Genomic DNA, 27155 nt, shown 5'->3' with positions numbered 1-27155 from the left:
TCAACCTACAAAGGGGCTGGAGACGCATGTTTAGTGATATGGGAAGCCAAACAAATCTTAGTTATTATTATTCATATTTGTCTCATGTGACTCAAAAACGTCGCTAGTACTTTTAGATATCCCATCTAAACTACAAACGCTCAATCTTGACGCATCATTCCTCCTTCTTTCGCTGAAATGGCTTCTTGATCATGTCGGCCAGCTTACCCAAAGCGCCAAATATCTTTCCAAAGCCGAAACTCCAGCCCTTGACACGGACTGTGTAGATAAAGAAGTATACGAGCATCCAATTAGATACACAAAATGTAAGGAATATGCCAAAATCTAGTGTATATTAGTATGTGTTCACAAAACGACCAGTCGCATAATGACTTACCTCTCCACTTGTCGCTCGCGCTGATGTTGAGCGAGGCAAGGTAGTCGTTACCAGAAGACATTGGACAATACTCGCAAGAGCTCGTATCACTGGGGTTAAGAAGGTAACCACCGGCAGAGCTTGTAAAAGTTCCTGCGTATTCTTGACAAGTTTGACCTGGCGGTGCATCGAACTTGGCAGTCTCCTCGGATGAACATTCTACAGGGGCGCCATCCAAAGTTGCTGCAAGAATGCCCCCAATCCAGTACGTTGAGGGGTTTGCATAGTACATCCAATATTTCCAGAAGACTGGGAGCGATGCATAAGGGCGGACGACGCCGTTGAAGAGGCCAAACATGACAAAGAAGAACGGCAAGACCTGATGTGTGTTAGTATTCTGATACTATAAAGTAAGAACATGGACAGTACTTACGTTGGAGATGACGGTAAAGCTAGGGGCAAATGCACAAATCCACTGGCCCCAGCTTGTCATGAAAAGGTACATAAGGAGTGTCATCAAGAACACATAACCAGAGACAGAACTCTCGGTCGGCAATCCAGTGGGCCAATACCACAATACAAAGTACAGTACTGCTGAGACGATAGCGGCAGGAATATCCGAAACAATGTTTGCCGTACAGAAGGCAACCCAGCCGTAGATACGAGAAGGATATTCACGGGCTTGCCAGAGCGCCATGTTGGTAAAGAACTTGGGCACAACACCGTTAACGACAGTGGGAGGAACTGTCACAATCAGGAAACATGTGAACATGCGGTTTTGCATGTCCTGCATTGTGTAGCCAAGTTTCCAGAATGTGAAGCCGTTGAAAATGCCAAAGATGACTGCAACAAAGAACTTGCCATAAATGTAAGAAGGATCACGCCAATGTTGTCTGAACATGCGCTTGGTCAACTCAACGGTCTGTAGCCAAGTCGACGCAGCGAATTCAGAGTGTTCCTTCTTATCGGATAGTGTTCCTTCTGTTGCAGAGCTTCGAACTCGCTTGAGACCGTCAATCTCTTCAAGAACCTGCTGAGCTTCCTCACTTTCGGCCCATTCTTGGTTCCAATCAACCTTGGTTCCATCTGGTCGCCTGTGAGGTCGAGCAGCGGTCTCCAGGATGAACTCGGCAACATTCTTGCTGGGAGGGCAGACAGCACCACGATCAGAGAAATACTTGACAACATCCTGTCCATTTTCTCCCATGGGGCCGAAGTAGAACGTGTTACCTCCAGGATTCAGAGCCAGGACCATGTCAAACTGCTGAATAAGGACAGAGCTTGGCTGATGGATAGTGCAAATGATTGCCTGACCAGCTCGGCTCAGCTTTCGAAGGAAGCGCACGATCGAGTAGGCGGATTGAGAATCCAAACCAGAAGTAGGCTCATCAAGAAAGAGAAGAAGTGATGGTTTGGCTGCCAGTTCGACGCCAATCGTCAATCTCTTGCGCTGTTCGACACCAAGACACATGATGACAGCGTCTTGCAAGTCGTTAAGCTCAAGGAGGTCAATGATTTTGTCCACATATGCAAGCTTGTCAGCACGGCTAACTGATGCATCCTGTCGCAAAATGGCAGAGAACTCGATGGCCTCTCTCACAGTTTGAGTCGTGTCATGGAGATCGCCTTGAAGACAGAAACCAGTGTTTCTCTGGAAATCGGCACCAAGAGATCGACCATCTACAAGCATTTCTCCTGTAACAACACCAACATTTGTACGCTGCGAGAGAATGTTGAGAAGCGTCGTCTTTCCGGCGCCTGATGCTCCCATCAGAGCAACCATGATGCCTGGTTTGGCATACCCGCTGACCTTGTTAAGGAGCTTCTTCTCGCCACCAAGATAAGGAACTGTGTACTCAATATCCCGCCATGTGAAGATGGACTCGCTGTCAGTAATTTGCTCAAGGGCCTCTTCTTCGCTGCCCGGGTTGGGATCGGACACAACTCCGGATGAGCCACTGGTGCCATTCCCAATGGCCTTCTCATCATCAGCAGGTGCCTCAGCTTCGCGCGCTTGCTCTTTAGCCCTGCGGCTTTTCTTGAAGATCAGGGCACCGCCGCCGCCTTCAGCAAAGTTAACCACCTCCGTTGCCAATACTGTGACGAGGATGTAGAGAATAGCAAAAGCAATGACAACACCAAAGTTTCGCCACAGATTTGAGCGGCTGTAGTTGTAGGCGGCTTCAAGATAGTCGCTTCCAGAAACAGACCGTGCGTTGACTGATGCACCACTGATAGCGCATCCCTGGTATCCTGGCTCAACTCCTGGACCCTGAGGAACAGTCTGAGACGGAGCACATTCCATATTCCTGTCAGACAGTTCATTGGTCAAGACAGCTTCGAAACTATAGCTAATAGGGTTGATCCAGTATATCCAACCAAACCAGATATAGTCCTTTAGCAGTTGAGTCTTTGGGATAACGTATCCAGTGTAAATGACGAGTAGATTCAGTGAGATTCCAGAGAATCGGACAGCAGTGTCGATTTCAGGGGACAAGCTGGCAAACATGCGGTACATTGCCGTAACCATGATAGTCGTGGTATAGACAAACAGCAAATAGATCCAGAACTTTGACACGTCAACATCAAGTCCGGTCATGAAGTACATGGTGATGCCAAAGATGCAAACCTGAACGCCTATAACAGGGAAGTCAAGTAGGACGCGAGCAAGAGAGACGGCAGATGGGCGATAGAAAGCATAGTCATGATGGCGAGCAACGACAGCACGTCCAGAAACAGCCTTCATAAGTTCAGATAGCTGAAGCCAACCAAGGAAGAGAATGGAAAAGAAAATGGTACCACCGCGGCTGAAAGTGCTTTCGGTGTCCTCTGATTGACCGTAGAAGAGAGATCCAACGATGAGACCGTTCGAGATAATGATAAAAAGCTTGGTCCAGAGTGTTGTGGTGTCACCAAATAGCAGCCAAGCCTCTCTCTTGGTGCATGCAAGAACCTGTCGAGGGAACGAGATTGTATAGGAAGACCTGTCAGAGACATGCTTCGACTTGGCTTCCTGAACGGCGCCCTGAAATCTCTTCGCATCTTCGTAGTTTGACTGGTGAAGAGACTCTTTGTAGGCTGCAACATCGGCCAAGAGCTCCTGGTAGTTTGGCGAGTTTCGGAAAGCCGATTCTAATTCCTCGGGCGTTCGAGGAGCGCGGTTCTCGAGTCCAGGTCGGAAGCGTCGTTCGGTCGGATCGGTGACGGCAGTTAAGAAATCGGCGGTTGTTTGACGTTCAGGACATTCGAATCCGAGGTCGATGAAGTACTGCTTGGCCTTATTGGCAGGTCCAGAGAAGATCTGCCGGCCCTGGTCAATGACCAAAACCTTGTCCATTAGCTCGTAGATGCCTTCGCCAGCCTGATATAAGGTGACAAGAGTGGTCCGATTGCTGATGTCTGTCATAATTCGAAGCGATCGCGCATAATCGAGGGCGGTCGACGCGTCCAATCCTCGGGTAGAGTTATCCCAAGCCATGACGGTAGACTTGGAGGCCAATGTCTCTGCGATAGAGACTCGCTTTCGTTCACCACCAGAAACACCCCGAGTGTATTCATCGCCGACGACAGTGCCTCTTGTGTGGCCAATACCAAACATCTTCATGAGAGCTTCCACAATAACAGGAATGTCGGCCTTCTCCTTGATCTTGGTCTTGTTCATCAGAGCAAAGGCAAGAGTCTTCCAGACGCTTAGAGAAGCGAAATGGATATCATCTTCACCGTTGTAGTTGACCTCGCCTCGGTAGTACTTCTTCTGATCAGTGGCAGAAATGCCACTATAGGATACGTCTCCCTCGACGGCAGCATACGACTCGCGCTTGTTGCTGATGGCCTTGAGGAACGTACTGCAGCCAGCACCAGGCCGTCCCAGGACAAGCATCATCTCACCATCCCTGACACAGCCGGTGAAGTCATTGATGAGTGTCCGGGTCGGAGCTTTTCCAAAACGAAGAGACGGGAAATAGCGAGTGAGTATTTTGTAAAGGTCCGGGCCGAATGTACCGAGAATGGCAGCGGGAACGGTTCGAACGAAAGATGTCGTGCTGCCAACACCTTTGACAGTCAGGTTTTCGTACACAACCCCGACTCGCTTCAGTGATCCGTCCTCCTCGGATCGCTTTTCGAAATGACCTTCTCGCATAAATTGGCCTAGTTCGAAACCTTCGCTCTCCTCGGGACCGGCTTCGACATCGGTTTTCGACTCGTCATCGTCAATATTCTGGCGATGTTTTGAAGGAACTCGAGCAACGTTGCTCGCCCTTCTACTTGCATTTGCTTTGCTGGCGTTTGTTTCTGTAGTTCTTGTTTTATGCAAGCTCATGAGGTTGTGTCTAAGAGACTCGAATTCTTGCATCGCCTCTTGCGCAGTGATATCTTCTTGCCCGCGCTCTCCCCATTTTCCTTCTTGGACAACACCTGTGTCGGAGGAGCTACTGCTTGTAGGGTTGTGATGTCCGCCCTCGACGGTTTGTTGTGAAATAGGTTGCATTGATGATTGGGTGCGACGGAGGCCATCACCGTCTACTGTATTTCCCAACATGTTGACGACGATGGTATGAAGTGAAGAGACAAAGAGGTAGGTATTAATCAGTAGGGAAGTTGAGGTGAATGACGCGCTGCAGAGGCCAATGCCTCGATATTTACTGGCAAAACAATTATCGCTAGAATTGCAGGAACTTATGAAAGGGGAAATACTGTCCAAGATAAGCTTCACCGAGGTTGCAGGGCAGGCAGGAGCGTTGCATGGACTGGTGATTGCTTTGCTTCCCCAACAGCCATGAGGATGTTTGTATTTATAATAACGTCTACTTTAGTTTGCTTTGCAGATGCACTTTTTTTTCCTTCCGTTATCCATGGTGACGTAAATGGTGCCTCCTATACGCTAAGGGGGGAGGAAGGGATCTAGACGAGTAATGGTCAAAATAAGTAGCTGACATTCCCCCCAAAAAGGGTAACAAAGTCAGCTATTCTTTTCTGTCACTTCTCCAGAAGCTTAGTTAATGGGTGGGTTCTAATGCACTCATCCGTGGACCCTCATTGCGTTTCCAGTTGCTGAGAAATGGAGATTAGCTCTTGTTTCCGGACCTCTTGAGACATTGGAAGTGCTAACGTTATGGAGTTTGTGGAGAGTGTTGATTCTGACTCGGATAACAAGATAACGCCCCGTAATTTTTGCTTTCACAGACTCAAGCACTCGTATCTTGCAGTGCCGATGCTCGCTACCCTAACCAGTCGGACATAGCGACCATTCATGCAGCGTAATCTGTCGGGGTTTAGCACATTCACCACCAATTGTTGTACGCCTAAATGTCGGGTTCCTGATTCTACAAGTGTCGCTATTGCCACTCAATCAGCAAGTTGCATATAATAGTGGGTGGGTGCTTACCCCGTGGGAGTCATCGCAATTTGCTTTGAGTTTGCCATTCGGTGAAATGTTGTTGAGAAATTTGTTTCGTATTGGTAAGCCAAACTGAATCAACATTTTCTATTCTGCATATAAGCAAAGAGCCTCCAACGTTATCCGTCACCGGGTAGTCAACGTTGTTTGGAGTTCTTAATAAAGAGTCCCTCCGTCTTTGGAGGGATAAGCAAGCCAAGATACCGCTTATATTGATTACAAAGTCTATGGACATTATTCACATGTTAACTTCTTTCCACGAAATGCTGGTCTTCAAGGGCTATATCGAAAGATTTGGCTACTAGAAGCATAGAAGACCCATCATATCGGGTCGTTCTGTTATTTCATACACCTTACGCTATTCATTCTCATATCCCAAAGCTTCGAGGTTAGCTTGCCTATCAATCAGCCCCCCTAGGTAATTGAAAACACATGAGTGCAACGTTGAATTTAGTTGAATAGTCTCATTTATGCATTCTCATTTCATCATCGTTAACCTACCGAAAACCACATCGACTTGCATCTGAGCTAGGAACACAAGAGACGAAATTAGTAGTTCAGCTTATGCTACTCAGATTAGACTTCTTAGGCTATTTATTTTTGTACCTTAAAGAATGCACCACTTGATTGGCAACACAGAAAAATCCCCATGCGATATTGCTTACCCTATATGATTCGTGCAATTGGGTCAAAGAAAGGATAAAAGGAGAAACATATGAGACGAGAAATTTTTCAAAGACTAGAAGTTGTTCTCTCTCAAGTCTTCTGGTATAAAACTTCTTTCAGTACCAGTGTTATAGTATTATTAACGTACCAACTAAAACGCGAATGATTCATATGCATGCCAGAGCACCAGGGAATGAAAGTGAATTGTGTATTATTCTTCTTCCTAAATACTTGCGTGAATCGTTTCGTACGATGTTAAATAGTGAACTTGCCTACTTTAGAGTTTCGAGAGAATGTTCTTTCATGCTACCCACAGTTGCGTTGAAGAAATTATTCTGGCATGTTACCGGTGATATTTGCAATGACGATTGCTTCCGCATGAGAGAAGGTCACATCGATCCAACTTTATTTTCGATATCGAATAACAACGAGACTTCCGTATGCGTTCATTTGTAGCGCTGGCAGTAAGCACGATAGCGAAGACGGAGAAGATGCATACAACCTCAATGAATCGGCGAGAAGCAGGAAGCTTGGGTTAATGGTAAGGAACAGAGAATGGCCACTCAAGCTCAAGTGGGTTAGAATGTGATTGAATAACTAAACATTCCGCTGTACATGTCCTCCAGCTATCTACTCCTTACCGTTACGACATTTATATCAAGGCTGATCAAGGCTGTGTTGTGCACTGCCAATGATCGACCCAATGGAATGGCGCAGCAGAAACAAGCAATTTCCTCTAGATCTAGAGATTGATAGCCCTCATAGTTTCCTCATCAGTAACACGATCTATTGGGCTTGGATTGTGCAACACTCTGGTTGGTCCCCGAATGGGGAAACGAAGCCAGAAAGAGGAGTTGACAGCCTTACAGGGCACCCTTACCCACGTCATAGCATGCCGCCAACACCGAGCTTGGTGGAGCTAAGACTGCAGCTTTGCCTCAGCGGCACTAAAAGGCTCGAAGGATTCGCCGATCCTTTCCTAAAGCAGTATCAATGCAGCGCTCTCCATCACTCAGTATCATATTGAGTAATATTGAGTATCACAGCTTCAAAGTATATAAGTAGGAGGAATTTCCAGTAATGAAAGCATATCATAGACATCACAACTATCAAGACAACTACCAAGATAACCATCACATCTCAGTCTTTCTTTCATTCAACTACAAACCACTCACAAATACTCCACATCACATCTTACACAATGGGCAACTCAAGTTCAAAATTCAACACCTCTCAGCTGTCAGCTGAAGAGCTTCAAGATATCCCAAACACCATCCGCATGTCATACCAAAACTCATGGAAGAAATATGCCTGCTTCACAAGCATGAACATAAGTCTTGGCCCACCCGACGCTGAGCCCATGTACACGATTAGCTTCACCAAGGGCTTATACGGCGATATCGTCCTTCACAAAGGCCCTACTCCTGAGTCGCCCGCCATCGCGACCTCATCACGAATCAAGCAATACCACGATGACTACCTCATCACGCTGCCTTCTGGAAAAGGTATCCACGAAGAAACTCTGCGCCGACCTAAGGGACTTAAGGGCCGTTTCTGGTTCGGATGCCTCGTCGGCGACGGTCCAGAGCAGCGTATCGAACGCTTCGAATGGCGCCGATCGCGCGGTGCTGAAGTCAAGAGTGTCGGACAGTCCAAATGGGGCGGCTACAAGCTCGTCCGTCTCGGTAGCACTAACACCAAGGAAGAATACTCATCTAGCGAAGAGGATTTCCCAGAGGGTAGCAGCAGCAGCAGCGGCGAGGGCTATACCAGCGACGGAAAGGAGATTGTGGGAGTTTGGGGAAATGCCAGCTGCTGGAAGACCATGTCGGGTGTTGGAGAGTTCCAGTTTCGGGGAAGTGGTGCCACAGGCGAGTTGGGCAACATGTGGGCTTTGATGGCTGTCATGAGCTGCATGTCTATCTGGCAGAAGGTCCAGAGGGATAACGCTACCGCTGGTGCTTCGGCTTCTTCAGCTTCTTCTAGCTCCGCTGCCGCCGCCGCTGCTGTAGCATAAGTGTTTCGATGGGGTGTAGTGTATAGAGTTAGCGACTTTTCTTTGACGGGGTTTGATGATATCCATATTTGTTTACCGTATAGAACTATTTACTTAAGATGATTTAATTCATACACAACCATGGACAATTTTGCCCTCCTGTTAGCTAGTCTAGTCCTTGTATGTGAAAGGACTACCACGCCATTGTAAGGCAAATGCGCATAACTTATATCAGATAACAGGGTGCGGGTAGAAAGCCACGAGCAATGGCAGACAATAAACCCAAAAAGGATTGAAGTACGGATATGTGTTTCTTTAACCACGTTCTCGAAGTATAACGGCAAAAAACATACAACAGCGGGGATTCGCTGGTCGTCACCGACCCAACTACTAATCCGCCGGTTAGTGGCTTGACTATGGGAGAGCGGACGGGATCCCGTATTTTCCACTACCTTTGGTCGTATGTACCAAAGTAATTGCAAAAATGAATTATATAGACAGTCTCGTCTTGCTCCCTCAGCATATGGTTATGACCAGTAGGAGTTTAAAGGATAAGCACTGGTGGTAAGGAGTGCTAAAGCCAGAATAGATTTTCAGCAGTTTCTCGAATATATTTAAAGAGCTTCGCTTATCTTAAAAATAAGCTAGGAGTTTTTTTCGTTTAATCAGTTACGACAGTAGAGAAAGACGTTGGATTCACAACGACGGCGTGGCGTATTTAAGCTTTCAACAACACCGTGGAGAAAACAGTAGAGCACAAAGACAGAGGGGGGAATAAAAGAACTCTGGAAGTTGTAACAAGTGCTTCTGATATCATTCAGTAGCTATAGTCTGCGCCTTAAAACCTGTTGAGTTATATTCTATATTACATCATTTCTTTTCTTATTGTTCAGCTCGAAAAAGCAAAAAAGAGGCGAGTTAAAGCTCACTTACACGCAGAATCCCCTTACGTCATTGGTTCATCGCTTATATGTAGGTCCACTATCGAAACTCTTAACACGACGCGTCCCCTTTCCTACCTGCATTCTAGTTCCTCTCTCAGGTACCAACGGTAAGAACCCAACGGTCGTGATACCTCTAACTTTGTCCAAAATGGCATCCTTTGGGACGGATGTCCCAGCCTTAGGACCACCCTCGGGCCTAGCCGACTTTGATGACAATTCAAGCGTTACCAGTGACTTGAGCACACTCGATTTCAACGATGACTTTCACACTGATCTCCTGGAAATCATCCAGAACATAAAACCTCCCGGGAAATTTGCCTTTGGGGCAGGAATCAAACCCCCTTCTGACTTCAGCATCTCTGTGAATGAAGTTGGTAATGTTGCCCTGCCGCTTGTTGAATCGCAGGCCCGTCAAATCATCACCAAAGCACGCCAGGCCCCCTTTGGCAAAGGGATCGATACTTTTGTCGACACTTCTGTCCGAGACACATGGGAACTTGATCCTTCACAATTCACGATAGGGTCGGCAGAATGGCCTGCCTATCTCGACAGTATAAGCCAGACGGCTGCTCACCAGATGGGAATTAACACACCTATTCGTGCCGAAATTTACAAGATGCTGCTTTACGAGGAGGGTGCCATGTTTAAACAACATACTGAGTGAGTATTCTTTAATATAACAATACCCACTGGCGGTTGACTCATACGGACGCAGTACTGAAAAGATTCCTGGCATGTTTGGTACTCTCGTCATTAGCCTCCCATCTAAGCACAGTGGTGGCGAAGTCGTTTTGAAGCATTGTGGCGAGAAAATGGTTTACAAGTCATCCGAGTATCCCATTTCTTGTGCTGGTTGGTACTCGGACGTATCACATGAAGTCCTTCCGGTTACTTCAGGTTACCGCTGGGTTCTGACTTATAATCTTGCCGTCGATCAATCGCTACCAGCACCATCTGCTGCCCTTAGACAATCTGCATTGCAGCCGCTCCGACACTGCATCAGAAGATGGCTCGCCCAAGACCAAGACTCCCGCCAGAGCCCATACGTGTACCACGTACTGGATCATGAGTACACAGAAGCCAACATATCCTACATAACACTAAAAGGAGCAGACATGACCCGTGTCACGGCCCTTCGGCAAGCGTGTAATGGGCTTCCAGTTGCAATATTTATTGCACTTGTAGAAAAGATGGAGAGTGGCAGTGGTGCCTTTGATCCTTATGATTTACAGTACGGCGAAGATTCCGATGCAGGATACCACTGCATCGACGAAGTCTTTGAATCAGAATTCAGTGTCAAGATCACCAAAGACTTGGGCGACAACGTCGTTTCGGGCAAGATGTGTATTGAAGAGGATCACCTTCTTGAGCCATCCGTCTTTGATGATATAAGTGCCGCCAAGGAAGATTATGAAGGACACACGGGCAATACTGTTCGTCTTGATCCTCACAGCAGATATCTCTGCATATTCTGATCTTGGCTGACTGTAACCTGCAGGGCGCCCAAGCAACCCATTGGTATCATATTGGTGTAAGTCTCGTACTTCATTAGCTGTCATTCAGCATATTTACACGAAGCAGGGTGCAATAATAGTTCCTTACGACTCAATCAGCGACTTCCTCTGCCAGTCCCAGAGTTATTCTGGCGGCCCAATGGAGAAAATACCCCAGACACAAATTAATTGGCTCGCACAGCTCTGTACAAAACCAGATGTTGAGGATTGTTTGCTTGCTACCCTGGTGAATTTCATTGAGTATGCGGTGCCTCATTTAGAAAGTCGAGGAACCCGTTCGACAGACAAATCAATGGTGTCAAATATGCTCAAAGCCGCCTTGCTACACAAGAAGCACATGCTAGTTGAGAATGTTCTCGCGAAGCTTAGTAGTGTCATACCATCTGAGTGGTACAGCTGGCTGAGGGAATGGCTCATCAGGGATGATGGTGAAGCGAAGACTTTGGAGCGGTTCAACATGGTCAAGAGAGGGTATGATATCGCGTTCCGGTGTGTCCCTGGCTAACTTTTTTCGAGATTATCGCTTGCCATGTCGTCGCATGATGGGCCAAGCCACAAACTTGAGGCTCTCAGTAACCTGACTCCTCTTCATAGGGACTTACCTCCTAATGCTCTACCTACTCCTGGGTCTATAATTGACTGGGCTCAACAGATGATTCGCAAGTTTCTCGACGGTCATGGCCTTAGGGATGCTACCGCTAAGGACGGGTTATCTGTTATCAACATGGCAATGTACTTTGAGGATCCCATCATTTTCTTAACTGAGTCGTATGTATTCTATTCTCTTATGTGTGTAACGCAGTTCTCGTTCATCAAGCTAAATCGAATTTCAGGGTGGTACCCGTTTTTGAAAAGCAGACATCAGCACCATCGTTCCGCTTCAAGGTTCTATCTCAACTAGTAGCTGTCACTGCTACCGAAACACTCCCTTCAACAGAATCTATGAACCTCTATAGAACTATGGCCCGCTCGTTCATTGCCTCACAGGATTTTACGTTACTGCGTAACCCAAGAGTCTTGAGTGCGCAAGAAAGGAAGAGGGTGCGTGACCCATGGCAGATGGGCGGAGTGGGCATAGACTTGTGTCGAGTTCGACGTGAGCTGGAAACTGCAATCACGCACGAGACTCTGGTCAAATTCTTCGTATCTCTCTCTAAAATTAGCACGGAGATGGACAACCTTACAGATCAGTTCATGACCAAGCTCATCAAGCAAGCCGACAAAATCCCACCGGTCGAACTCTTTACTATGTGGATACCTTTCTTGCAGTGCAGTATTGAGCACATGGGACAGGGAAGCATGCTACTTACCACACCATTGTATCAAAAATTCTTCTCCGTCCTCGTTTTGGCCATGCTCGAACGATATCTTGGACCCAAACCCTCGAGACCTGTGGATTGGTCTATGGCAGGCTCGAAGTGCCCGTGCAGTGATTGCGAACGCTTGAGCGCATTCCTTACACACCCAACCCAGATGACTGCAAGGTTTCCGATGAACAAGAATCGTCGCTACCATCTCCACAGGAATATTGAAGACGCCGGCGTTGGCTGTACCCACGTAACGGACCGGTCTACAAATCCGAACACAATGGTCGTAACAAAGACATGCCGACCTGAAGATGTTGCAATGCAGAGATGGCAGGAACGGCGGGACGAGTGCGCCGCAGAGTTTGGGAAGTTCAAAGTCGAGTATCTAAAGATACTACTCGGTCCAAACTATGTTAGTATTGAACGACTTGGCCCGGGACCGGACCAGACGACCACGTCACAGCCACCAGTGGTCGGAAAGAAGCGTACAGCTGCTACTGCTCTTGAAATTATTGATTTGACAGAGGATTAATGGAGTCTTGATCTCACTGTAATTTCAGTACACCTAATCAATGTAATCTTTTATAAGGGGAAGTCTCGCTTTGAACACTCGCTGAATATAGTTTTGGAGGCATTGTCAAGGAGTCGAACCAGAATGTGTTAGTTAAAGGGGTATAATACCTTTGAGATATAATAAAAAATACCTATGGAACATCTCTTTTGAACCCATAGTTTGTCTGTTCGGCCACCTTGCATAATTCTTATGCATATAGTAACCAGAACTAAATAAGGGTCATAAGTGTTAACTCGAACCTATCATAGCAGGAAAAGCAAAGAGTAGTGCAGCAGAAGAAGAGAGTTCAAGGTGCGTGTCTCTCTCTTTGAGAAAAAGTTTAGGTTCGAAGAATAGCACTGCGCCACTCGTCTTTGAATTATACGAATATTGAACAGATTACATACACCTCGCTGCAGTGAGTCAATAGGAAGTTAATGCATACACGTGATACATTTCTCCCGTAAGTACGGCAACATGCTCTGCTTTACTTTCTCTCTTCTCACCACTAACGGAGGCTTCCACAATGTCGCTTCGCAGATACTCAAGATCTCATGGCGCGACAGCACTGCCAAACTTTGAAGATTTGCAACACCAAATCCCAACATCGTTCAAACGGAGTCTAGTAGCTCTGGCAAAATCATCGTTTTAAACGGCTTTCCAGGCACAGGCAAATTTACGATTCTCAAACAGCTTCAAAAACACCTCCCTGACGACGGGTCCTCCTGTCTGCTTGATAACCATCTACTCATCGATCCGGTGGCTGCAGTCATTCCCGACCGAAGTGACAGACACCACGAGCTGCGTTGCTTGGTTCGAGCCCCTATCTTTGAGGAGCTGGGTAAACGTGCAAAAGACGGTGACACTATTCTTATGACAGCATGCCTAGCGGCGGATAACCAGAGAGATGATGACTTTCTTCACGAACATCTAGACATTGCTCGCAATAGTGGCGTCCCCATCTACTGGATCAACCTACGCTGCGATCCCGATATTCTTGAGCAGAGACTCTCGACTCCTGATCGTCAGAAGGGCAGCAAGTCAAAATTAACAGACGTGTCCGTTCTGCGTGACATCATTAAGAGCAACCAACTCATTAAGCTTCCCGGCAAAGAAAATAATGATACATGGGTGATTTATCGGGAATTGGATGTGAGCGGTTCCGTGGAATCGTCCGTCGGCTGTCTGAAGGAAATACTTGGCCAGGCGTCTTGAATAGCTCCAACAATTGCCATTTCTCTCCCAAACACCAGGAATCCCAGCACAATCAACCAATATTCAGAACGCCCATCATCAATCTCCTCCGCCGCAATCTCCTCCACCGCCGCCACTATCACCACTGCTACATCCTCCACTGCTGTGATCTCCACTATCATGATGAGAACCGCCTGCACCGTTTTCTACGCCTGACCATCCCCAATGGCCTCCATCCTTATGGCCATGGCCATGGTGAGCCCCAGTGGTTGAAGACCCTCCGTAAAGGTTCCCCAGGAGGCAGGTCCCTCCGTCGTTGGCAGTTTGGGGACTGGTATAAGTAGACCGAGGACGGGTAGACTTGGGTCTGTTTACAGGCCTCTTTTGAAGTTGTTCCACAACATCTGGTATGCTGTTTGGAGTGGATTTGACAGGTGTTGCGGCTGGTTTGGACTTGTCGGTTTCTTCTTGTTTCTTTTTCCGTTGAAAGTTCAAGTACTTTCTGAAGAAGCCTTTTGGAGACATTTTGTGCGTAGGTGATGATGAGAGCATATGTATCACTGTGAGTTTGAATCTAAGGGTTTATATATACATGTGAGAATAAGGTTGCTCTTTTAGCCCTACCTCTTGTGACTCGAAGCTACAAGGCGAGGGAAAAAGCTAGTATTGGACTTTGGTAATCGCGGAAAATCACCAAATATCCATGGCCTGTCTCCCAATGTAGTCGGGCGCTCCTAACCCAGCTGACTCGGCCAGGCCGGGCAGTCTTATGACCTTCGAACATTATAGCTAAATAGGGCAATGGGTTGTTGTTTTAATAGATCACTAGCGTCTAATGTGTTTACTTTCCAGTTTCCACTATCAGAAGACAGGAGGTATACGATAGAAATAGTCCACAAATATCAAGCTTCATTCACAGGGGTATCTATATCGTGTAAGTCAGATTACCTTTTGTCTTCAGAACAAAATCAGCAGAATTACAATGGTTGGACCAAGTTTCGATTGCAGCTGAATGTCTTGCTCCCACTTTATAAGCTGTTTTGACTCAGCCTCCAAATACGAAATGCCCTTTCCGGCCCTCGTCATCGTCACAAAATATGCCTTGCATCGCCCCATGCTAAATAGATGGTAAGCGCTACGTGACTTGAAAATGAGGTAAAATTTCCAGACTGAATATTTCTGACGCATCTCAGCCTCTTATTATTATCCGATCACCTTAGGCTAATTATTCCCCTTTACTGTTTTTTAATTGGACTCGTTCAGCGTTCCCAACCATGTCATATTCGGACACCTTCGTTTTATAGAGCTAGCAAACATAGAGAGCCCATACTCAAGTTCAACGAGAAACAATCATCACTACCTACTTAGGTAGGTATGCAAAACAGCAGCACCCTGCCATTGGCCATTGAGGACTTGAAAACTTCACTTGGTATACCAACCCAAGACCCTTTATATAACTCCAATCCCGATTCGCGTGGGATTTTTCAAACCGACCAAGAAACATGAGATTTGATTGTAGAAGATGGTCATGAGAGGCTGGCATGAAGCAACAGCGCCAGGCTTGCCCGACAATTTGCTGCAGGAGCATGAGAACGGCAACAGAGACACATCTTGCATCAACAAGATCAGGCCGCGTGGCCTAATGGCTAAGGCGCTAGATTTCGGTCCTCAGCAACTGATCCCTCTAGAGATTCCAGGTTCGACTCCTGGCGTGGTCGATGAATACAGCTGGTTTACTTTTTGTCTTTGCCGGTGTAATCTAGTAGTACCTGATATACCCTTTGTTATTATCTATACAAGGATTGGCCTAGCTGCATGATGCAGGGCCTAGTCTACTGTTAGCTCTAGATGTAAATATAATAGAACGGTTGAGTTGGATATTACTTCTCATAGATGCCATTCTATTTGATAAAACAAATATAGACAATTTTACTTTCTAAATCTAAACTTTAGAAGGACATCCACATAGATGCACCTATAACTCGTCATTCACGAACCAACTGACAGCTAGCATCACCAACACCCAGAGCCCAGCCATAGTGTAGTCATGAATGTTACACAGCATCAACAGAAAGCCAACAGACACTCAACGAGCAAAAAGTGTGGTTCCGCCCGGGATTGAACCGGGGACCTTTTCGGTGTGGAACGGGATGCCATAACCATACTAGACCACGAACCGATGCCTTCTTGGTGCTTGATGACAGCTCACTCATTACGTCGGAACAAGTTGCTGAACTATGGAAGTGTGGTGTATTGTTCCTAGTATTCCAATACGGTTATCTATCGATGAGAAGAGCGTCAGCACTAGTGTAATTACCTCTATTGAAGTAATATTTGGTTATCCTGAACCCGTAAGCAACCAGACGCCGCATGCCCCATAACTTAGTACCTCCGCCGTGATGGGCATTCTTTCACCTAGAATGTGTCGGTGATGTCCCAGTTAAAATTGTCCATGTCCTGTGTGTCAAACCCTTCAAACATAGCTGCATCGCCGGAAGGATCCAGATTCCCACCATCAGTGGCAGACCCGAGCCCCATGTCAGACGACACACCTCCCATACTAACATCGAGAGCCAGATTGTCAACCGACATGTTATCGCCCTGAACTCCTGAAGCTGCAGCAGCCATGGCATCCCCGAGAGCAGCAGTATCGTCGGCAAGGTTGAGTGACATGTCCGCTGGCTGAAGCATTCCTTGTGGCTGAGGAATAATCATCTGCGCCTCGACTCGACGGTGCAAGCGTACCACATGCTCAGCCAACACAGGGTCTTCCTTTTGAAGCTTCCTGCAACCTTCGACTTCCACCTTGAGAAGATCACGGAGGGTTCGCTGACGTTGAATTGGCGGAAGCATGTTGCCATTGGCATCAAGCATGCCCGTTACCGGGGTGTCTTTCACGGCGTCTGGCGCGCAAATCAACGACATAGCCACGTCGTAGATAATATTAGCGCTTCCAGCTGCCGTGTGTTGTCTTACTTCCTCCAGGATCACATGCAACAGTCGTCTGGGGCCCAAAATCTTGAGTCCAGCCAGGATTTGCCGATGAGTATAAGAAGTCGGCATACTGTTCATAGCAGGATGTATGCTCCAGTGAACGAGGCCTTGAATGGTGAGCTTGACGGCACTGGAGAGGCCACTCGGAGGTGTAGCCGTCCATGATTCAAGCTCGTTAAGATCTGTGCCCCCTGTTCGGCGTGATAGAGGAATGCTCTCCTTGAGAGTTCTCAGAAGAGGTTCAATGTCTTGGTTCTTAGGATCCCGGCGTTGATATGTTCGCAGAGCATGCTCCAAAGGCTTTGCAATAAGATTCTTCACAGACGAAAGCATTGTGCTTGCTTCCCCAGAAATTGAACTTGGAAGTAGAATAAGCTGTAGGATCTTGATGATGGACTTTTGTTCCTTCTGGTCGATCCATAGGTAATCTGCTAGAAACCGAATTGCTGGGACAAGGGATGGCAGCAAGAAGGTATCCACGAGGTCTATCCGAGTTAGCACATGCCTAATCATCCATGGTTAGAGTACTTACACTCTATTCCTCCCTTGAGGCTTTCATCGTTCAGATAGCCATACGTGTACGCAACCACGATGCTCTGGAAAAGGGGTGCCACTATGAGATAAAATTCCTGTGGCGGACAAGAAGACATCAACTCGTCACCGAGACCACCAGCCTCTGTGTCAAAGAGACCATGGACCCAGCCGTTGATGTGATCATTCTCCCGCTGTGTAAGCTCGTCACCTTGTCGTCCAATATGCCCGCGGCCGATTATCCTAGCTACCCATGAGTCTGGGGCTGTAATGCCAATGTCCACTGCGTTAAGGTTATATCGATACGTAAAGGCGAATACAAGAAGCAAGACTGCTCCAAACTCCTCGTACACAGGCTGATATTCGCCTTGGTCTTCCTCGTATCGCCAGTTGTCGAGTAGCTGACACAAAGGTTCGAGTATGTTTGGCAGTTTCTCAAAAAGGAGGATAACATCCAGTGACTGGGGCTTTGCTGCCAACTGACTACAGAGTAGTTTCAGAGACATTGTCTCTTTGTTGTGGCATGATTGCCGCAGCACCTATGGTCCGTTAGATACTGCCAATATGAGGACTTAAGAATACGTACCTCGACGAGGGCTTGACAAACAGCCCCAACATTGCCATCCGTCTTGTCAAGCTCCCGAACCAAACCCTGGATCTTGTCTATATCAGATAAACAATCCTGCACCAGCTTGTCCTTGGAGTGTTTCTGCAAAGACGGCTCATATGAAAGTGAAATCTCGCCCAGGATTCTCTCAACGTGCTCCCGTTGTACAAGCCCGTGAAGGACACAGGCGGCGCAAAATTCCTCTCTAATACTTTCAGTATAGGGGTTGTTATTCCTAGACTCATCAAACATGAGCGAGGCCGTAGGGAATAGGCTGGTGTCCACATGAGTGAGCGCTTCTGTGATGCAGAATTCAGCCGATGTGCCTGAGAAGCCAGGAGGCAGCAGTTGATATAATAGCAAGGGGAGTTTGTTGATCAGAAATGAGCGCAGGAGGTGGGCGTCCTTCTGTCCCTCATTACGGAACACAGCATTAGCCAGAATGTCGAATGATGCCAGAATTAAATCAATAGCACTTGACTGGATATCTGCTCCGTACTTATTACTCATGTAGGAAAACAGAGCATGATCGTCCAAGATGGGGCGTCCAATAAGCTAGGTCAGTTAGTATATGATATAGCCTAAGAAGTCGACATACTCACCGCAGCATTGAGATAAATATACAAACCTGCTCTCGTATTGCTGACAGAAATCGGTGCTACCACAAAGTTCTCCAGACCAACAGTAGAATCAAGAAGTTCATCCATGGCGGCGTTGGCGACCTGCTTCTTCTTGTCTGCAGGGTCAGAGCTGGTAAGAATTTCAGTGCGGAACAATTCGAGCTTGTCAGCTATCTCCGGCACGAGCTGCAGTGCAGGCAAAAAGCTTGCTAGGCTTGTGGACAGCGCTTTTCGAACATCTACAATTAATCAGTACAATAGGCCGCCAAGGATGGGTATCCGGATGCCATACTTTTCGCAAATGGTTTACCTATAGCGCTGACGAGAATGTTATTCTCGCACAAGCGCAGAAGTAGTGCAACTAGAGCTGCTCGCGATGACTCCATTTCGTCCCTCAGTTGGCCACTGGGGAACTGCTGCTCAAGCATATCAGCAGCGAAGGCGGTTGCGGGCAGGGCAGTGGTGAATAATTCCATGAATTTTGAGATGATCATGGCCACCTCCAAAGCCGTCCTCGAGTCCTGTATCGCTCTGCCCTCGACTACTGATTTAGTAAGTCTGTAGAAGAGAACCTCCTCAGCCCAGTAAGAGCTCTTCCACCGTATGATGTTCTTCTTGGGCTGCGTATCCCCCTTCTCTTCAACCTTCTCTTTGTCATCCCCGTTTTCCTTTTGTTTTTCCTTCTCCTTTACCTTTCCTTCTTCAGAGTTTGATTGCAGGTGTTCTTTTTGCGCTTGTGCGTGTGCGTGGGATGAAGAGTACTTGTACAAAGCCCTTAGTATTGATGGTGTGTCAACATAGCCCAATTTTGTGAGGACTTGGAGATATGGAGGTATTCTGGGGTCGAGGCTACTGTCGTCTGAAGGCTGAGGGCGAAGAAAGAAGTCGGCGACGAGAGTGGGAGGTAGAGGATGTTGATCGTGGACAATCTTGACGTAGGCCTCGAATTTGTCTGTCTCTAGTCGTTCGGAAACACAGCGAGCGACAAATTGGCACCAATACTCAATTGCTGCACGCATAACATCTCCAGCTGCCGCGGGGTTCTCCATAGTGAAGGGGGCTCGGAATCGATCGTCAAGGGGAGGTAGAGGATGGTAGTCGGTGTCGCGAAATGAATCAAGGATGGACAAAGAAGCTCTGAATCGCGTCCATAGAACGATGGCCTTGCAGAGAGGCTTTTTGAAATGCAATTCCGTCTACAAGTGCCTGGAAACACTAATAATGTCCAAAAAAGAGGTCCATTAGATCATAAACTCGTTGTTGAAGCCTGGGCGCATAGAGCTGTCGCGCACCCTAAGTGTATGGGTGGATGCTGGTTCTGGGTAATGCAAGGTGCAATGGTGGGACCTTAATTGGAGTGCGGATTAATTCCGCCGTCGACAAACAAAGGCAGGAGAGGTATTGATAAACTAACATTTTATTTGTCTAAATCTTCAAGTCAAAAATACTACAGAGACTGACTGATATTATATTAGTACATAATCACGCTCCATGTCTAGACATTATTCGTCACCCCAGGCTCGATCCCCTCGAGCAATTCCATCAGCTCCTCCCACACACGTCTATTCAACTTATCGCCTACGTCCCCTTGCATACATTTGGGAGGCTGGTGCTCCTCGCCATTGAACATGAACTTTCCATGTAGATCCTCTCCTGCAAAAGCTCCAGCCAACAACGCCCGAGATCCCATCTCGGGGGTCCGTCCAAGTATCGCTACAAGGGCAGAGAGAAACAGGGAGAACGGGAAAGATATGTGTTTGAAGAGCTGTGTGCAGCATAAGCCTGGGTGTACTGCATTGACGAGGACATGTCCCTTCCCAGAAGCGTCAATTTCTTGGGAGAGTCGAGACATGAACATGGCTTGTAAGAGCTTTGATTTGTTGTAGTGCTCTAGAATGTTGGTTTGAGCATCGAGAGCCTCAAATATGTTTGGCTCACCTATAGGGAGACGACACTAGTTCCTGTCAGTGATGAGCTGTCAGGCGTACTCGTAGTAACGTACATCAAAAGCTGCGTCGGAAGATACAATGACAAGGTGAGGAGCAATATTGAACCTCATCGCTGTTAGCCTTAGGGCAGGCAAGACAAGGAGCGAAAGCAGAGCCGTAGATATTACGTTGACAGCCAACATTGATTCATGGCCTTCAATCATCTCACGACTGAAATCGAGAAGGCCAGCGTTGTTGATGAAGGCATCGACACGCTCCAATTTGTTGACGCGAGAAGCGAATTCCCGAACGCTGTCATACGAAGCGAGATCTAGATGCCAAACTTGAACGACATTTCGCTTCCCAGTCGATACTTCAATGTCCTTCTTGGCTTGCTCGCCCTTTTCAATACTTCGACATGTCAAGATCACCTTGGCGGCTTTAAGTTCTGTAAGATGACGGACTGTTTCAAGGCCAATACCTGGTGAGAACGACATCAGTTCTAAGTAAGAGCGATCTATTGGGTTTAGAGTTACCGCTGTTTGACCCTGTCACAACGAATATTTTGCCTGTGCAGTCTTCTTCCTGTGGTGGTATCGTGATGAATCTGTCACGGATCATGTTTAGAAAGAGCGACATATTGACAGCTTGCTCCCAACCTTGAGCTAAGCGTAATCTCCAATTGGATGGTTAACCCCAGTATATGAGTTCGAAAATCGGTGTGTGAGATTGACTTGTTTACTATAAAGTATTGTCTGACAGGGTAAATAGGGCGTAGCACAACACTAGGCTGAATTACTAAAGCCGCATTGCCATTTCTTCCAAGTAAGCAATGCCTGGACCCAATTTTAACGGCGTGACTTTTAAAATGCAGACTGTGGTGCATTACTATATCTATATATTGGCTCTGACCGAAAACTAAGTGGCACTGATGGATATTGGGAGTTGGATATATGTTTTCAGAAACATGACGTTAAACCAGACTGGCTAGACATTCCTGGTATCCATGGGTTCAAGGAGATTCATGCCTACTGAAGAGCTGTCACATCGAATGACTAGCTTGGGCTGCATCGTAAGAATAAAGGGTTGATTAGCTATTAATGAAATTTATAGTCTATAATATTCGTAAAACACAGGGGAATCTTTACGCAGCCATCCAAGCTTAAGCCAAGCCCTGCAGCCTATTACTTCTCAAAAGTATGCATGATGGTTCTCTTTCCAGCTGCCCACGCCTCAGACTTGTCAGTGCCCAAGGCCCGGCCTTTGGCGAACCAGATCATGATACTAGGCAACTTCCAGGTACCGAACTGGCCTGTCGCTCTGCTTCGACCAAGCGTCACGCCGAACATAGTCTTGTTCGCAGGAACATACTCCGGGACCTCACCGCCTTCGAGATACGTAGGGAGACTTTTGAAGAGGTGTATCGACTGGTTCTCTGCCATTCCGAGCTGTGAGGCCTCGAGGTTGCCTACATCACCGACGACAAAGACGTTCTTGTGTCCTTCAACCTGGAGACGAGTGGTCTGCTTGATGAAGCCATTGTTGTCGAGGAGCGTCTTGGGGACGAACTCAGCGTTGGGAACAATTCCTGTTGCAGGAAGGTAGGCCTGGGCGGTGATTTGCTTGATCGTGCCATCAGAAGAGCGGACTTCGATGACAATGTCTGAGGATCCTGGCGTAGGTGTTGCGCTGATGACCTTTGTGTTTGGCATACTTTTGACTTTGAGGTTCTCGAGTTCCTTGACGATCGACTTGCGGACTGTGTCGGTGGCAGGGGGGGAAAGGGGTAGAGCGCCCGAGTAGATGAATATGACTTCCTTCTTTCCGTGCTGAGAATACTCAAAGCCAAGTTCACCAGCTGTCTCAGAGCCGGTCGTTCCACCACCAGATACAACGATGGTCTTGGCCTTGCTGATCTGGTCCTGCACATCGTGCAACTTGGTCTTGGTATCTTGTGTAGAGCCAGTACCCTTCCAAACCATACCGTCCCGTGTTCGGGAACCAGTAGCAATAATTAGAGTGTGGTAGTTGACCTCTCGGACAGTAGGAGTGTCGTTCAGCTCAACGCTGACGAGGTTAGAAGAAGTATCAAGAGCAACAGCCTTGCCCTGAATCCACTCGAACTTGTCGGAGGGATAGTCTGCGAAAGTAGGCTCAAGGGGAACAAAGGCCTTGTCATCTGGTACTTGGCCGGGGATAACGACACGAGGCATTGCAACGGGCCAGTGGAAGTGGGTGTTGGGAGAGACGACGACAATCTTGAGGTCGTCGCGCTTGAGGACTTGGTTGACCATTGTTTGACGGATGATGGGCATGGCAGCTGGGCCTGCGCCTAGGACCACGATGGTTTTCATGCCAGACATGTTAAGTGGAGTTTTGGATGTATCAATATGAGTATGTATCACTGTCGTTGTAATAATTGAAGATGCAATTGAAGATTCAATTGATTGCTGTGATATTGTTGTAATGTGGGTTGAGTTGAGAGAAGAGATTCTTGACCCAGAGCCGGACCCGACGAGATCTATATACAAAATTCATTTGACCTCCGGATACTTCTTCGGCATATTACAAACTCATCAATCCGTCCATGTCTTGCTGTAGCACAGCAAAGTGCGACTCTGCAATGCAATTTCTCAGCTTGTGCATGTTGGAGTTGTAGGCTGCTTACGAGACAAAATTTAAATTAGCTGCCACGCCGCGCGCGGCATGGTTTTAGCGGCGTCCTATAGATGATAGTTGGTTAAAACTGACCAATTACGCTGCTTGACGCTCTGAGGTTCCCTCTCGCGCGGGTTTCGGAGACTTTTGTTAGGCGGCTCTCTGAGATCCGCTCCGCTATAGTTTGGGGAGTTTGTAATGGCTGGTGTTGATTACATATTGTAAAGAGTTGGTCATGAGCTAGATGCGAAACCGAGAATTGGAAACATGTAGCTTACATTTGATTTATTATCTTTTCTATCCTCGAATACCGACATATCTCCCTTCAAGCTATTTCTGTTACATTTGTAAGTTGTCAAACTGCAGCCGCTTTCACATGCAGCCAAGGTCCGCAATGTTACCCTCTCAACTGCCGGGAGTCTGGACCCTGTATCTGTTTCTAGCTACCTGGCTAGCTCTCAGAAATCAGGTACTGGAAGATCAAAAAACTCTAAACAAGCTTGAAATGCGTAAAAGCAGGGAAAGAACTGGTCTATATGTGGGTAATTGGTTTAAATCATGCTATCTTTTATTTTTAATAACCAAGCTTTACAACAACACGCCCAAGTAATATCAGGAGGTCAAAGTCTTTAACAGCATTCGACTGAGTGAGAGACAGCTGAGCCAAGAAGAGTCATTACCGAGTTGTAGTCAAGTTGGCTTGGGAGCCCACCTCAAGCTGTCGACTTTAATTCAACATGCTTCTGCAAGATAACTGCAATACTTACAAGAACGAATGTGTTGAATATGAACAAAATATTTGTATATGATTAAAATGACACTCCTCTTTAATCAATTTGCTTTATCTCATCTCATAACTTCTTGGCTCACAAAAGCCGGAGTTCTCGGCTATGCTATAGGTTAAGCGATGCGACACCAAATCTCCATTCTTGATACAACCTTTCAACTACCAACTTAGCTTCACATTCCGAACGATAGCAAATTGTTATGATTGGAGTAGAATTACATACACATTGTGCAGGGGGTCTTATTGGTCAGTATCACGTGGTTATTTTTCGTCAACGAAGATATTGTTTCTTACTGGCCACTCAGACTGATTTCAGTCAAGCAACTTGCGAAGTAGTCTTGATCGAAGAAACAGTAGTAACTACAACATCAAACACTTTGCTTGTTAAACTATAAGAGGTTGTATTACTATGAAAAAAACTAACAGAGAAAAAACGATAACAAACAATGTATGGCATCGTCATAAGCTCCTGAATCATGAATTTCAATAATCTTGTCTTCGCACGTTTAAAGCTACACCCCAACACCATCATCAGTTATTGTAGATTAACATGAATGACGACAATGTTCGGATATTCTTAAGTAGCATATCATTAAATTACTCTCATTTATCATCACGCCCAGCTCCAGTCCGTTTCTAGAGACGTTGATGTACGTCAATCTCGATCTGGAACCGTTGCCTTCCATAATGCAGTGTTACCTATATACGGTATTAGATCGCAGTATCTCGATGAAGAATTAGGTGCAAATGCCTAATGGGGAAACCGTTATCGAGATCAAACACAATAAAGATGGAGACGGTGACGCTTACGGTGACGATGGACGGTTGCATGCTAGCATTGCCAGTCCAGTTATCCTGATGGAAAGACACCCGCGGTTTCATCTCAACTGGCGAAGACAACCTCTACGGTAAGAAAATACGTCCGAGTGTAGACCAGTATGTACTCGCAATGACATGATCAGTATCCATTTATTGTCATGAACACATAAAGGAGAAGGTTGAAAAACTGTCAAGTACGAGAGGCCCCTTATGTTGACGGTGTGGCTCAACGTCATATCCCAGAGAGGTGCTGTAATATGATGCAAAAGTTTGCCGCAAGGCAACCCTCCACCGTCACTTGTTACGGTCAGCAAAACCTCCCCTGAGTTGACAGGTCTTATCTGCAATATGGGAATTAGATCATCGCTGATTGTTATTGCGATTGCGTATGCGAGTAAGATCGGTTCAAGCCTTTTTTGCAGACGTGCAGCCTTTTTGATGAGAGAGCCTTATGTCATATCTCCAACGACGTCAAAACAAACATCAGAAGCAAGGATAAAGTTGACAGGATGGGGCTTCAATAGAGGATTCTTTGCAGCAAAGAGGCCCTGTCAAAGACCGGGGAAATGCCAAGCACATACACAGATGGGGCAGAGTCTAGAACGGTTTAAGCCAGACACAGAAGGTCCATGAGCCTCTTTCTGCTGCTGAGGCTATTTCGTAAGTGGCATTGGTGATTTTCGCATAGACAAACCGAGTTGGAAAGATCAGTGTCGTCATCACGTGTCACGACGGCTGATCTGAGAGGCGAGATGCTTCAGTTTTTTGACAAAGATGCATCATGCCTTTTTGAGCATCAGGCCGTCTAGGCGCTGCAAGGGGTTCACTGCTGAGATGGGGAGAATGCCGGCCAAACCTCGAGATCACGGGCCTCTGTTTGGTCGAGACGCTCAAGCTAGAAGCCGTTTTTGCACCACCAGCACTTTTGTGAAGAACAAGCTTGTGGGGCACGGTTGAGGCTCTAAGTAGGTTTGACGTGTGACGGCCGAGGATAGAGTCAGTGTTGGTAGAGGAGTCTGAGGTCTCAGACTGAGAGTCAATAGAGATACAGGATATGTTAGCCTCCCCGTCTAAGAAACTCATGTTCTTGTTTGACCAATGCAATGACGCAGACGGGAATGTCTTGTATGTAGTTACAGTAGCCTTGTGGGTTCAGGATGTGTATCCGTCTGCAAGATGTCCCCCCTACCCATGACGATTTTCCATCCTCCCCTTACCCCTTCTCCTTTTGATGTGCATCAAAAACGGTGGTGAGAGCCCAATGTGAGGCGAGATATGACGGTGTACGGTAGCATCTTGTGTCTGCCTCCTCCCGTCACAGAAACAGAGCAGCCTCCGTTTCCCCCACCCCCAGCAGTGACAGCACCTGTAAAACCCCCCTGAAAAAAGGTGACATCAGCAAACTAAACAGTGGAGATGTTTCTTAGCGTGGCGGATGAAGTGACCTCATTGGCGCTCTCGCTCCTCAACGAAGATCCATAGATGCCGTCATTGGCCCACTTGAATCTCGACTACCATTTCCAAATTCTTACTCGCTGAGCGGCACAGTAACTCACTTTGCCTGCCACAGAATTAGATAATTGGATTATGGTGGGTGAAGGCGTGAGGGTGAGATGGGAACTCGACGTAATTGCCATTCTCCGTTTCTACATGAGATTAGGCAGGCAATTAATCCCGCTTCTGTGGCGTTTATTTTTGTATTTTCTTTATCTCGGGCAAAAATTTAGAGATACACAGCTGTTAACGTCAGGGATGAGTTTTCTGGGGCACATCTGTTGCCATCCTTGAACATTCATTCGGGGTCTTTTTTTACAATGGAGAATCATATATCAAGAGATTCGGTGTAGCAGTCACCGAGGATATGGATGGATATGGGGAAAGTGGGAATAGCTTCGCTGTTCAAACTGTTATCCCAGTGTAGGTCAGTTCGATTCGTTAATAAAGTAGCGAGCATGATCCTGGGTTTTCGCTTTAGACAAGGATGGGAAATTAGTAGCCAAGATTAGAATTTAGGTTCGGGGCCATGGGAATCCTGCAACAATCCCATGGTGTTGGGTGCCCAAAATCCGAGACCTCACATTCAGGCTCGGTCACCATTCCATGAATGGGTCCAGTGATGCGCGCCCACCCGAGAAAGTATATCGGAATTCATCCACGCTGATGCGACATTTGAGCCGCAAGAAAAAAAAACATCTTCAATCAGAGAGATCCAATAAATTCTGAAACTTGTGGCTCTCGATATACGCTAACACTTGTCAACCTCGAGATCTCAGTAAAGATTATG

At 46.9% G+C, this 27155-nt stretch overlaps 9 protein-coding genes across 9 annotated transcripts; 4 read left to right on the top strand and 5 right to left on the bottom strand.

Moving 5' to 3' along the window:
• Positions 1-154: 154 nt before the first annotated feature.
• On the bottom strand, positions 155-4895 carry FSST1_001672 (ABC-2 type transporter-domain-containing protein; the record flags this gene model as incomplete). Its single annotated transcript, XM_083227587.1, has 3 exons — positions 155-324; positions 377-734; positions 789-4895. 3 exons carry the CDS (start codon positions 4893-4895, stop codon positions 155-157), a joined length of 4635 nt encoding a protein of 1544 aa, XP_083091854.1.
• A 2725-nt stretch (positions 4896-7620) lies between these two features.
• Positions 7621-8436, top strand: FSST1_001671 (uncharacterized protein; the record flags this gene model as incomplete). The annotated part of the gene is made up of 1 exon (XM_083227586.1): positions 7621-8436. One exon carries the CDS (start codon positions 7621-7623, stop codon positions 8434-8436), a length of 816 nt encoding a protein of 271 aa, XP_083091853.1.
• A 1071-nt stretch (positions 8437-9507) lies between these two features.
• FSST1_001670 (2OG-Fe(II) oxygenase) lies at positions 9508-10834 on the top strand (the record flags this gene model as incomplete). The annotated part of the gene is made up of 2 exons (XM_083227585.1): positions 9508-10019; positions 10075-10834. The coding sequence occupies 2 exons, from the start codon at positions 9508-9510 to the stop codon at positions 10832-10834; spliced, it is 1272 nt and encodes a 423-aa protein (XP_083091852.1).
• A 343-nt stretch (positions 10835-11177) lies between these two features.
• On the top strand, positions 11178-12712 carry FSST1_001669 (uncharacterized protein; the record flags this gene model as incomplete). Its single annotated transcript, XM_083227584.1, has 3 exons — positions 11178-11344; positions 11390-11641; positions 11707-12712. The coding sequence occupies 3 exons, from the start codon at positions 11178-11180 to the stop codon at positions 12710-12712; spliced, it is 1425 nt and encodes a 474-aa protein (XP_083091851.1).
• Positions 12713-13259: 547 nt separating this feature from the next.
• On the top strand, positions 13260-13948 carry FSST1_001668 (uncharacterized protein; the record flags this gene model as incomplete). The annotated part of the gene is made up of 2 exons (XM_083227583.1): positions 13260-13358; positions 13427-13948. The coding sequence occupies 2 exons, from the start codon at positions 13260-13262 to the stop codon at positions 13946-13948; spliced, it is 621 nt and encodes a 206-aa protein (XP_083091850.1).
• Positions 13949-14026: 78 nt separating this feature from the next.
• Positions 14027-14452, bottom strand: FSST1_001667 (uncharacterized protein; the record flags this gene model as incomplete). The annotated part of the gene is made up of 1 exon (XM_083227582.1): positions 14027-14452. The coding sequence occupies one exon, from the start codon at positions 14450-14452 to the stop codon at positions 14027-14029; it is 426 nt and encodes a 141-aa protein (XP_083091849.1).
• A 1890-nt stretch (positions 14453-16342) lies between these two features.
• Positions 16343-19728, bottom strand: FSST1_001666 (mediator complex, subunit Med5; the record flags this gene model as incomplete). The annotated part of the gene is made up of 5 exons (XM_083227581.1): positions 16343-17406; positions 17454-17991; positions 18039-18614; positions 18662-18918; positions 18972-19728. The coding sequence occupies 5 exons, from the start codon at positions 19726-19728 to the stop codon at positions 16343-16345; spliced, it is 3192 nt and encodes a 1063-aa protein (XP_083091848.1).
• A 446-nt stretch (positions 19729-20174) lies between these two features.
• FSST1_001665 (uncharacterized protein) lies at positions 20175-21246 on the bottom strand (the record flags this gene model as incomplete). Its single annotated transcript, XM_083227580.1, has 3 exons — positions 20175-20633; positions 20682-21088; positions 21144-21246. The coding sequence occupies 3 exons, from the start codon at positions 21244-21246 to the stop codon at positions 20175-20177; spliced, it is 969 nt and encodes a 322-aa protein (XP_083091847.1).
• Positions 21247-21791: 545 nt separating this feature from the next.
• FSST1_001664 (NAD(P)/FAD-dependent oxidoreductase) lies at positions 21792-22970 on the bottom strand (the record flags this gene model as incomplete). Its single annotated transcript, XM_083227578.1, has 1 exon — positions 21792-22970. One exon carries the CDS (start codon positions 22968-22970, stop codon positions 21792-21794), a length of 1179 nt encoding a protein of 392 aa, XP_083091846.1.
• Positions 22971-27155: the final 4185 nt, after the last annotated feature.

Source organism: Fusarium sambucinum, chromosome IV (assembly GCF_050947815.1).
Source record: "Fusarium sambucinum isolate potato_lamoka chromosome IV, whole genome shotgun sequence".
NCBI lineage: Eukaryota > Fungi > Ascomycota > Sordariomycetes > Hypocreales > Nectriaceae > Fusarium > Fusarium sambucinum.
This window is presented reverse-complemented; position numbering and strand designations above follow the sequence as displayed.